The 13,042-nt window shown below is 40.3% G+C and overlaps 1 protein-coding gene and 1 long non-coding RNA gene across 12 annotated transcripts in view; one reads left to right on the top strand and one right to left on the bottom strand.

The window, feature by feature from the left end:
• CTNNA3 (catenin alpha 3) overlaps positions 1 to 13,042 on the bottom strand; it is a 591,589-nt gene that overhangs the window by 235,391 nt on the left and 343,156 nt on the right. Inside the window, exon 10 of one of the 11 annotated variants that reach the window (XM_082222361.1) lies at positions 9,872 to 9,910. The exons of the other annotated variants lie outside the window; for them this stretch is intronic. Within the exon in view, the coding sequence (XP_082078487.1) occupies positions 9,887 to 9,910 (24 nt within the window). The 3' untranslated portion in view covers positions 9,872 to 9,886. Of the gene's footprint in view, positions 1 to 9,871; positions 9,911 to 13,042 lie in introns of those variants that run through there. 11 annotated transcript variants of the gene reach the window in all.
• On the top strand, positions 2,139 to 4,911 carry LOC309532375. The gene is made up of 3 exons (XR_014219827.1): positions 2,139 to 2,180; positions 4,290 to 4,363; positions 4,831 to 4,911. It is a non-coding gene; the product is annotated as an uncharacterized lncRNA (long non-coding RNA).

The raw sequence follows: 13,042 nt of genomic DNA, 5'->3' as shown, positions 1-13,042 counted from the left end.
GGCCTCTGGTGGCCCTTCAAAAGAGATGTGGGAAAGATTTTTCCATAATTCAGTTAAGAGGAAAAGAAAACTGTCCTAAAAAGGCAAGAGAAAGACATATTCCATAGGATCTCCCCATTTTTGGACAAAAGTGTCCCCTGTCCTGTTTGGACTTCAAAAAAGAGGCCTTTTCCCCTGTACAGTGGTACCTCGGGTTACATACGTTTCAGGTTACAGACGCTTCAGGTTACAGACTCCGCTAACCCAGAAATAGTACCTCGAGTTAAGAACTTTGATTCAGGATGAGAAGAGAAATCATGTTTTGGCGGCGCGGTGGCAGCAGGAGGCCCCATTAGCTAAAGTGGTGCTTCAGGTTAAGAACAGTTTCAGGTTAAGAACGGACCTCCGGAATGAATTAAGTACTTAACCCAAGGTACCACTGTATTTGAGTCTGACTGGCCCCATCAAGATCAATCCTGGTTTAAGGACCGACCTATGACACATATCAAATCCAGGTGGTTCCTCCAGGATGCTGTTTGGGGTGGCATCTGTGGCCCATCAAGCCCCACCAGGGTATTCAGACACACACAATGCCTCCCCAGACCTCTTTGCTGGGGTACGCTATTTCTTTGGATCAGGAAGAGGGATAGGGATCCATCCCATGGCAAGAGGAGGAGCCAGTGTCATCCAGTGGCCATGTGGGCAGCAGAAGCTCCCCCCTGTCTCACCCATGTTCTTGCTGGGCCACAACCTCTGTTCCAACAGAAGCTGGTAAGCAGTCTTTACATCAGCATCATTCCCCTTCCCAATTTTGGATGCAAATTAAAAGGAACTCCTCTCATTCAGAAAGGAAGGGTGGAGCCTGAGAAATGTAAAAAACATTAATCTAGCCCCACACGTTGTTGCAGCCCTTTGTTGCCGTGCACTTATATACAGTAGTCATGAGCGGCTAGGGGGTAGGAGTGCCTTGCGGAGCAGGCCTCCCCACAGTGATGTCCCTGCTGCTAATTGCAATGGGGCAGGGCAACAGCAAGGTCAAAGTCAGAACTAGGACACTCACATTCCATGTCACCAAATAACTGCAAATGTGTTCACAAACGTGAACACTGACTATATGGAACTCCACTCATGCGGAAGCCTTTGGGCCAATACCATATCACTAGTGTTACATTTGAAACAAGCCTTAGTTCACAAACCATTACCTCTCAAATGTATTTCGTAAGGTTTTCATGAAGACCAATGTATCCACAACACAGGGAAACGGAAGAAAAAGGGGTGGAGGGAGAGAGAGAAAGAAAACAACCAGTTTTGCACATCATTAGTATTAATCATTTGCCAGAGGCAAATCTTTTATTTCACTTTCTTTCTTTTTCTCTTTTTTGGAAATGTACGAGTGCTCTTTCTGTCCATTAAAAAGGGAATTCAGACAGAGATGGCCTCATGGGAAAGTGGAGATTGGCTATTACACTGAAGTGAGAGATTGCTTTTCATATACAATTATTGGAAGTGCCACTTGTCCCTAGCTAAATTAAACAGTTGTAGAGGCAGACCATATCACTTCAACCAAAATCAGTACATTTCTCCTCTCTGTACTGAATGATCTTTTGCGAATATAGAAGTGTGTAAAGCAAAATATACTATGTTTTCTATTGTTAAATAAATTACTATGGGGGGGGGAATCCAACAATTTTAATTAAGAAGGGCTGGATTTAAAACCAATATAGATATTTATATGTCTGCATACCCCAAAAATATTTTAAAATACTACTCTATCAGAACTACAAATGCTACTACCCTGGGGTGGGTACAAAAATGAGGTTCTTGGCTTTTATAGCTTTATACCGTCATGATTAAAATGCATTTTGTAATTTTTTTAGTATGATTTTAGTAAGTTGGCAACAGTAATAAGCAGAAGCACTAGGGTCAAATTGTGTATCTGACAACCTTGTAAGATACTGCTTGTTAGATGCATTTATGCCTATAATATATTCATATTCATATATCATGCTTTTAAAAACATGTATCAAACATATTTATACTACTCTATTTTATCCTTTCATTTTTAAAACCCAGTTGGATTGACAAATCTTTGTACAAGCAGGTCAGCCTTGAAACCAAGCCAAAATGTGTATGTGTGTATGTGAGCGAATGTTTTTTTGCTTGCAGAGGGCTAAGAAGGAAATAAGCAGATGAACAAACAGGTAAGCCAGACATTTTCTGCTTTGCATTACTATACTACCAACCTATGGGCCTATGGAAATGGAGTATGTTCCCATGCATTTTTCAGCCCCGTGGCATTCTAGATCAGGCTTCCTCAACCTCAGCCCTCCAGATGTCTTTGGCCTATAACTCCCATGATCCCTAGCTAGCAGGACCAGTGATCAGGGATGATGGGAATTGTAGTCTCAAAACATCTGGAGAGCCGAGGTTGAGGAAGCCTGTTCTAGATCCTGTGACAAATGAAAGTGCTTAACCATCCCAAGTGTATATAAAGGCAGTTCTGCGTCAGTGCCAATTGAGAGAAGGCAATTTGGGTGGAGAAGCCTCCTTGAAGCAGGCAGGGCCCACCCCTTCTCACAAGAGGCATTCATCACCCCTCTCTGGCTCAGGCAGGTGTCCCCTCCCTGCTAGTTTTTATCAGCCAAGAGGGGCAAGAGCCTAGAGTGCAAGTGGTCACGCTGACTGATCCACACACCTTTGCCATATTTTTGAACCTTACTAACATAGCAGGTTTGGACAGTGTTCTGGACATCTCTCAGGATTCATCTGCTGTAACAGTGGAGTCAAGGTCCCAGCAGATGCAAGCAATTTTATCCTCAAAATGCTTTGCAAACATGTCACACGAGCTACTGTCAGTTCTGTCACCTCCTTCAGGCCAGACTGTAAAAGGCCCTGCATTACCCAATAACAGCTCTGCTGGACGGCACAATGAGGATACAATGGCGGCTGCAAAGTATGCCTTCTTTGCTGCCTTCATTGCCACTAGGTTGGCTCAATAATGAGCCCTCACCAGTGTTTGATTGCATTTGACTGGAGTTTTCATCCTTTCACATTCGAGCTTTCTCCTAGATTCTGGAGTATGTCAGGGAGCTAAATGGGCTCCACAAAGCAGAAGAGGGCATTCAGGAGTGATTGTGTCAACTGCCCAAGCCATTTGGATGTTCCAGAAGTCAGCCAGAGCTTTGACAGGAGCACCCGTCATATCAGCTGAAAAATCCCTACAGGATCCTTAGGCCCCTGGGTCCTGAGTGTGTGTGTGTGTGTGTGTGTGAGAGAGAGAGAGAGAGAGAGAGAGAGAGAGAGAGTATACCCCATTTTTTGTGTGTATGAAATTAAGGTTAGTATGCTAAGTAGAATTATTCATTCATTCCAATTTCCAATTACCACTTTCTAGGGCTTTTCTCTTCAAAAGGAAAAGTCCCAACAGTGTAATATTGATTTTAGGAAATAAAGCTTTGAACTTGCATTCTCCTTTTGCAAAGAAAGATCCCTAGGCTGTGTGCCAAGATCAATCTTGGCATACACAGCAAGGCGGTTGTTTAAAGTTCACAATCCAGTTCCACCTCAAACAGGATTCTGTGACAATACCATGCTGAGCACAATGATGACTGGACGTCGAGTAGCACTATAGTAATGTTACATTTTGGAGGGAAACTAGAATGGTTGTCATAGAACTTTCATTTTTAAAAGCTAAGGAGAATCTCCAAGGATAACATGTGCACCAGTGCTTTCTCGTATGTGACACACTGAGCTAAAACAACAGGTATTTTCTGAAATTGTTCTGGGGTGTTTCTTCCAGAAGTACTAATTTACAAAACTGCTGACCATAGCCAGAGCTGCCTTATTTTTTATTTCTGCTCTGTGGTTCTGCTTGTCCTTCATGCCAACTTGACATCAGTTTCAATTGTCAAGGTAATTCATACTTCTATACTACAAAAGGAAAAACTGTTTTGGTAACATAAATGATGTTTTATGGCCTCAGAACTTTACACAGACTCGTAATATGCACTACGGTTAGTCCACAAACATCTTACTCAGGATTAGCCATATTGGTTATGTAGCCCTACACTTCAGTAACCAGTTTTTGGATTGTAGCCTAGATCAATATTTTCAGACTCCCAACATGGAGCACAAAACCTTCTAATATTGATGACCTGTCCTAATCACATTTGGAAATTTTCATAGAACCACGTTGTTGGAGGTCTAACTGGGCCAAGACTCTTGTTTCTCACACTAAAATCTGATTTTGCACACAGAATAGACTAAGCAGGTTTCCTAGCCCTAAATTTCCTGCCCTCGCTTTTACACAGATTCAACTTCACTTACTGACAGAAACATCTGGATGTGACATGAAGACTACATGCTCCCTTTCAATATGGCTCAGGTAATATTTATGTGTCATACAGAATGGAACTGCTAGAAACATTTTATAATAAACAGGAATAAAGGGGAGGGGTTAACCAGGCCTTAAAAGCAATGCATTTGTAATGGCTACAGAACTATTGCAAACTTTATACACAGCAATATGGATATTATCTGGCTCTGCAAATGTCAATGGACAAGCGTCCTCACTGGGAGCTGGGACATTTGTAATGCAGCATGCAGCTCTCAAAATAAGACAGCATCAGTTGAAAAATGTCTAGCCATTATTTGTTGCAAAGCAGATTCATTGCAAATAAAGTATTTATCTATATAATATGTTACTCATCTATTGACTAGCCTAGAAGCATTCAATTAATTTTCTCATTCATATTCCAGCCTTCCCATAATATGTAGCATCGCAGCTTCTACATCAAGAGTTTTTCCATTTCTTTTCATTTTATTGGCTTTTCTTGCCTTTTCTGTGTACAGTTGGAGACATCAGGGAGAAGGGTTATCTGCTTCCTCCAGTTACCGTGGAAACGTTGCATAGAATCAGACAGCACTAGCTCCTAAGAATTTTTTAAAAAATATTTGTCTAGTATAGATTACATAAAATAAAAAAAATGGATTGAAACGATATAAAATATGCTTCCATGCTCCTAGAATTCATTATGTGATCTTAATTCAGTTTAAAAGGATGATAAACCATTTTTACAAGGGCTCACTCTTCACAGTAAAATTACTATTCTAGGAAAGGTAAAAAAGGATCATAAGGGAACATATTAAACATTTATAAGCATTATAAACAACTTATTATAATACTGGACTCAGTATTCCAACTTAAGCACAGGACTTTATAAATCTAAAAAAGTTTCACAATATGGACATATTACATGGAGCTATTGTTCTGAGCCCTAAATACCCAGGGTTGTTGTTTTTTACCCTCAAAATCATGGAAACTACAGAGTTGTGAACGTTTATAATTTATACTGTAAACTAGGGAAGGCTAAGAAAGTCAACTTTTGCAAATTTCTCTCAGAAATGGCCTAATCCACACATCTTGGATTGGAACTTAGCTGTCTACCAGATTCTGCACTTCTGTGAACTTATGTGATGCAGGTCTTCACCATTAAATACATATTTTGAAAGTACTCTCTATACTTGCCATTTTAATGTAGAAATGGAAGGGAATATGAATATGGGTAAAACAAAATGTGAAAGTGCTATAGAATCAAAATAGACAAATTCACCTTACTGTAAGCTGGCAAGCATGGCTTCACATCATTTCAAAAGCAATTTTAACAGTGCAGTTCCATGTACAATATGTTCACTTGGATGTAAGCCTGATAGTATTCAGTGGGGCTTGCCCCCAAGTGAGTGTGCACACAACTGAGGCTAAAGCAGCAGCAACAGCAGTATCAACAACAACTCAATTGGTTCAATCAAGCCTATTTGCAAAGTTTTCCCAAAACCCGATCTAGTAAAATCATACTAATTGGTACCATCCCCATCAAAGTGAAAGGGAATTTTTTTCTTCCCCTTTGATCTCAACAAAAGAAGGGCCTTCTCTTGCATCTAAAAGATTCCCTTAGAGGGAACAACATGGAGTCCACTTTCCATGTGTTCCTCCTGCATCATTTGATTTTTAACATTGTCATAATTTATTGTCTTCCCAAGAGGCAAAACTGTTCCAGTTCTAGTGATGGTGCACAATGTTTTCTTTTTTATTGATATGCATTCACAGAACTGTTGCTTCAGCTTTTCTGATTTCTTTCTAGGACCTACTCAAGCAGCACCAGCAGCTCAGCAAGTGCCCAGATCTGCTAATGAAAAAAATAATCAAGGGTATTACATTTTGTGCCATGAGATGTTGAAGGACTTCAGGCATTACAGGGAGGTTGGGCAGGATTTTCTTGCCCACACTAGGTTCAAATTAAAGAACTATACATGAGTCACCATCATAGCAAAACTATTGTTTCATCTTACTATTTTGACATGGTTCTCTCCTTGATGACAAATATACCAGTATTCATTCATTTTATTTCTTTGAAGACCAGAATCATATTTACCCCCTATAAGTTACCGGTACTTCTTTCTTGCAGTTTTCTTTCATGGTAAAACAATTCCGTTTTCCATGCCCAGTCATAATTATGTTCTCTCTTCTGCATTTCCTCCTGCCTTTATATTTATTACTTATTACTTATTGAGTGCCATTTCAGACTTGTGGTTAGTAAAACAGTGGTAGTTTGCCTCAGCCTGAAGAACTGCAGAAGGTATAAATTATGGCTGGGGTTGTTTCTTGAAGAGTATTTCCCCACTCCACATGGAGGGACATTCAAGAGCAAAAGATATACAGTATGGTATCTTTTGTTCAAAGTGGGTGGGGGGGGAGAGTTTAAAACCCAATGTGCATGTCTGAGCCTTTGGGTACACTTGTAGCCGAGTAAGATTGTTTTCCATAAACACGGTTTTAAAAGTGAGTCTGATTCTGGATCCACATGTCCTTCCACAGTGGGGACATAGGTTTCCAGGCGGGAGTTGGTCACAGTGAGGGTTTGCCAAGTGTGCCTTCGTCTTGGCACATTTCTCCCTTTTGTCCTTAGTTCGAGTGTCTTCAAAATCCATGACACCTTTGGTAAACGCTGTTCTCCAATTGGAGTGCTTACAGGCGACTTGTCGGTGTTTATACTACATTTTTTTTTTAGATTTGCCTTGAGAGAGTCTTTGAACCTCTTTTGTTGACCACCAGCATCACACTTACCATTTTTAAGTTTGGAATAGAGTATTTGCTTTGGAAGATGATAATCAGGCAACTGCACAACATGACCAGTCCAACAAAGTTGATGTTGAAGAATCATTGCTTCAACACTGGTGATCTTTGCTTCTTCCAGTATACTGGCATTAGTTTGCCTGTCTTCCCAGGTGATGTGTAAAATTTTTCAGAGACACTGCTGATGGAATCTTTCTTGCTTTGAAATTATCTGAGAATGTGTGAATTTTTCCTGTGGACCCTTCCTCTATGCACAATTAATCATAACTCTTGCATGGCCTAGGCCAGCCCTCCCCAACCTGATGCCCACCAGATGCTTTTAACTACAACTCCCATCATCCCTGACATTGGCCATGACTGATGGGAGTTGTAGTCCAAAACAGCTGGAGAGCAATGGGGTTGGGGAAAGCTTATCTTGGCTCATCTAGTGACATAATTCATAGGCTTTAATGAGTCACTGCCAGAGACAACTATCATACAGAGCGAACTAAGTGCATTCCAAACAAAAAGGTCAGCCTGAAAATGCCTTGCCTGTTTAAATATAACACATCTGCATAATATAATATGGCATATTGCTCCTCTGCTGTAATGTCTGAATCATCTGGATCTCCTAATATACATTTTCTTAATACGGTAAAAAAGCAATCACCAATCTTCAATCATGTAAATTTCTATGCAAGAAGGATACATGCATACTATAATGTTAATATGACATTTCATAGGTCAATACAACTTTTAAATGTCTTTGTTTGCACAGTGCACCATCTGCCATGCCTGTTAACTGTAGGTTGATTGACATTTCTAACTGGTATTGAAATATATCTCTCAGGCATCCTGAAACTAGGAAATCTTTACTTGTTCATCTTTGTTCTTCTGTAATAAAGGTTGTGATTAAATGGATTAATCAGGATGTAGGCAGGATGTAGCTTGCAGCTCAGTTTAGTAATGGAGGAGCTGGAGTTGGTTAGGTGAATTTTATCGAGAACTGAAGCTTTTATCTAATTATTTTCATAATGTGGGGTGGACCAGAGGGAATGTGTGTGAAATATAAAGTTGAGAGCCTTGACTTCAGAAGCATTAGTGGCATCATGGAACACAATAATCTGAACACAGATTACACTTTGGCTTGCTTAAAAGTGCAGCCATGAGATAATTTTGATTTGAGAGAAGAACTGTATAATGTTTTTAAGGTACATCTGCTCTCTTTTGAATGTATTGCCCCAGTGCAGGCAAATTTGCTAAAGCACCCTCCTCATTCCCTACCTTACAGAGGCAGAATAGGTGATCCAGTTTATTGCTGACTATATGTTAGCAAGTAAATTTATTTTAGCCATCTCTTCCCTGCTCCCTCTGCCAAGTTGCCTTTTTATATATCTGGTTGAGGTAGAACACAAGAGGAACTTCAGTTTGGAGAGCCATGGGCCAGCACTAATTCCATTTCCTTCAGCCACAGCAATCTCCTCCCAGAATTGGTCAATAGTGACTGCTGCATCTAGAACAGCAGGTCAAAGCTTCTCCCTCCTACATTAGCAGTGAGAATGACAACCCTGACTCTGATACAGGTGTATGAAATCTTTGGTCCTGCAGATGCTGAATTATTATTATTATTATTATTATTATTATTATTATTATTCAAACGCCACCCATCTGGCTGGGCTGTCCCAGCCACTCTAGGTTGCTTCCAACAAATATAAAAACATAATAAAATATCAAACATTAATAGTAGCAATTTGATCCAATATAGAAAGTCACAATAATTTTGAAATAAACAACATATCAAATAAAGCAATATTCAATAATCCATTAAAATCTAAGAGTAAAGAGTAAAATTAAACATCAGCAAATAACAATTAAAGCCCCGCTAAGCATGGTCAATGGCCAGGGATGGTGGAAGTTGAAGTTCAGCAACATATGCAGAAATCAAAGACTACATAGTGCAGGGATGGAGAGGTGTGTGTAACCTGGCGAGAGTCTCAAGGGACAGATAGGACACCTAGGTGTCAACTTTCTGGATAATAGAACTATAGAATTGTAGAGTTGGAAGGGATCGTGAGTATCTGTTTCTATATTCCAAAGGCAATGACCAGCACTGATAAAAACACCAGACATGTTATCTGTAATTTCCCAAAAAATTATGTAAATTTGTCCCACAAAACTAAATACTGAAATTACAATTGAATTTGTTCTTACTAAAAATTCTGCTTATGTTAGCAGAAACCAGAGCAAATACTCCCAACCTCCTTCAACTCTGGAGCACTGGGAGAAACCCCAAGTACATGTGTAGGGGGAAGAAAAGTAGAGACTGTTCCATCAGGCATGCATAAATGTCTGCATTGATGGAATGCTTTCCTTAGTGCTATGCTGAATTCCAAAGAGTTATCTTTTATCTCAAACAGAAATTCTGCAACCAGATTGTTGCTGTGTCTTTGGGACATCTGTGACAATGTATTATTTGGTCATTATTTTATAAACTGAAAGCAGCAAAAAATAATAATATAGATATAGTCTAGTGTGGGCTCTTGAATTCCACTTCATATGCATATGCTCATCAGAGATTTCAATCCTTAGGTGAATCAGAAAGGCCATCAACTTAAAAGAACCATGCTTGTTTCTCAGATCACTGTACTATTTAGGTCAATGGTTAACTCAATAAACAATACACTTTCAAAGCAAATTCAAATGAATGCAACTGTTTGCATCTAAGTGGAACTTAAAAATGGAAGCCATGTGAAAAGAACTACCATTGATATTTTAAGTACCTCTTTTCCATTTCCATCACAGACTTCCTGCTGGAGCAATCTGTGTGCAAAGCAGAACCTTTGCCTTCATAAGCTCCAATTCTCTGCTTATTGTATTCAACACATATAATTATCTCATAATAAATTCAAAAATTCATAGTCAAAACTCTTCAGTCCTTTCACATGATAAGCACTGAGATGGAGTGAATAGTAGAGAGATGTTATAATTATACTACATATGCAAAGGAGAAATAAAATGTATGGTATCAAATGTCCTTCAAAATACAAATACTCATCAGTCAGTTGTTGTGTAATGGTGAGGATATATACTGTATATGTGTAGGTGCATAAAAGAACAGAAGTATAATGAAAATATGAACTGTGGAGAGGGAGGAGGATAGTAATCATATAGGCTTTAAAAAGATACAAACCAAATATCCTGCAACAAGCAAACTATTCCTGCAAACATGCACCTATCTTGTACAAATGGTGCACTGTCCACCCCCAATGCCACTGAGCCTGGGAGATCAGTGGAACAGCTGGAAAGGATATGTCCTGTTGTTCCAACTGCTTCTACCTCTGATATATTCAAATGTAAACAGGAGGTAGGGTAGAGGTCCCCCCCCATTTTTAACTCTCCTGTCCCATCACTTAATCGTGACCATAGGCAGAAAATCTATGGAAATAGGGGAGCCTCTGAATAATCGTCTTTCCAGCCACCAGTGTTATCTAGACATGTTCAACCCTAGTTGAACCAGTGCCATCCTTTTTTTAAAAAAAAAATGCATGTTATTATTGACAAGTAACTTTTGATGAGTTCTTCCCCTTTTATCCATTTCCGTAATACTCCTGAGATCAATGATAAACCAGATCAGAATGGGTGTTAGTTACTCCATCATTAGTATCTTTACCATACCATCCATAAGACACACTATAAATTGCTAAGTGTCACCACTTACTGTATTACAAAGCAACAGCATTCAGCAAATAGCAACCAAGGTTAATTAAAGTGCACCAGAGAGCTATGGAGTGATTATCATTACTGAGCACTATTCCTTTTGGCTCTTCAATCTCTATCTACACAATAGATTCAAAGACTATAAAACTTCATTAGTAGTTTAACTAAGCAATCCAGCGACTTCCGGAGGCGGCGCGAAGCAAGCAATGGCGGTCCTCTTTGCGCTGCGAAGAGGGGCTCCGCAGAAAAGGGTCGTTCGCTGCGGCAAAGCGACGACCCACTAAGAAAAACCACGAGCAGAGTGAGCTCGTGGCCGTGGGATCCGGCGGGCACCTAGAGCGACCCCCAAAACGAAGAAGGGACCCCGTAAGGGGCTCCGGAAGCGCGGAGGGGAAGCGGTGCTGTGGATTCATCGCTCTTTCTGCGGGAGTGAAGCCGCGCGGCTGTTGCGGATGAGCGCCGACCTTTCTTCCTTTTACATTGGATTACAAACCAACTACTCGTGAGTAAGATTTACTCAAAATTGGATTACAAATTTATGAATTTGGCTGAAAGCGGGAGGCGAGAAAAAGGAAGTCCGTCTCCCGAGGATGCTAGTGATCAAAAGCAAAGATTTGACAAGCTGGAAGCAGTGCGGAGAGATTTTAAAGTGAGACATCATACGTTCGGAAAAGTCGGAAACTGAAGCAGGCAAGTTACTTTTATTTCCTTGCTATTTTCTGTACCTTATTTGGGGACTTTCTCCTCTACTGGACTTTTCTAAATTCTAAAGACTTTAAAACCCCCAGTCCCGGACTTGCAGTGGGACAAAAGGCTACTTTGCGGATACATTTATAAATTTGAAATGGACACTTAGAGGCATTACTGTTGGATACAATTAAACAACTGTACTTTGCACCTTTTAAGAAACTTATGGCAATATTGTGAGAGCTCTGCTAGAGGGAAAAGGTCTTTTCCAAGGATCATCGTTAATTTACTTAACTTAAGGAACTTTAATGGCGTCTGAAATTTTGTTTCTTCTTCCCTGAATTGCAACATTACTCCCTCTAGTGGAACTTGGGACTTACAATTTCCTGAGAACCAACTTTGCTTTGTCTTTCTGTGGTTAGATTGTTTACGCTTGCGCCTGCCTTTCTCATGAAACTTTTGACAGTCTGACCTTGAATCCAAAGACAGGTGTGGAATGAGCGACAGGGTAAAAACAAGAGCTGCGTCGAAGGCAGGGAAAGGCAAACTGACACAAACAACCCTGTTTTCTCAGGGACGTAGATCTTCAGTCCCTGCTGTTTTACAGACTGCACCCTCGCCAACAACACCAGCTGAAGAAGCTGAACAACCAATAGGTGAGGATATGGCATCTGGAGGATCTAACACTCTTTTAGAGGAAATGTTACAACAATTCGCAATTTTGAACAAAAAAGTGGATGATCAAACTGCAAAAATTGACTTAGCCACATCTTCAATTACCAAACTTTCGGAACAGGTGGCCAAGCATTCACAAGATATTGGAAACTTAAACGACGCAACATCTGAAAATCGAAAATTGGCGGAGGCTGCGATTGGAAAAGCAGAGGCTGCAGCCAAAGGAGTGGAGGAACTGAAAGGAGAGGTAAGACCGCTCCACAAACATATTACAGACCAGCAGGCCTACCTGTCTTTGGTGGAACTGCGAAACAGGGAAAATAACCTGAGATTACGCTCTATCCCAGAGATTGAGAAAGAGGATTTGACCGGCTTTTTAACGGCAGAATTTTCCAAATTCTGGGGTATAAACCAAGACACAGATTTCAAAATAACGACTGCATTTAGATTGGGAAGAGTCGTTGGGAAGGACAGGCCTAGAGACTGTTTGATTATTTTAAGGACTAAACAGGAGAGAGACAAGCTACTTGATCTACACTTCAATAAAGCACTTGTGATCCAGGATAGAAGAGCACAAATTTACAAAGATATCCCTAAACAATTACTGGATCTAAGAGCCAACTACACTGACCTAACTGGACTTTTGAGAGGTAACGGAATACCTTACAGGTGGGAGTTCCCACAAGGTGTCTTATTTAAATACAAAGGAAAGAAGATAAAAATCAAAACGAAAGAGGATTGCCAGAAGTTCCTACACGATCACGGAGAAGACCTACAGAAAGGAGCAGCTATTTGGCCACCACCAGAGTTAGGGAAAGAGTTACCACCTTCGGACTCGGACAAAAAAGAGGACACCCCACAAGAGTAACAACA

The sequence above is a fragment of the Podarcis vaucheri genome (assembly GCF_965113315.1).
Source record: "Podarcis vaucheri genome assembly, chromosome: 5".
In the NCBI taxonomy this organism is placed as follows: Eukaryota; Metazoa; Chordata; class Lepidosauria; order Squamata; family Lacertidae; genus Podarcis; species Podarcis vaucheri.
Note: the sequence above shows the minus strand (reverse complement) of the source record. Positions and strands in the feature narration are given on the sequence as shown.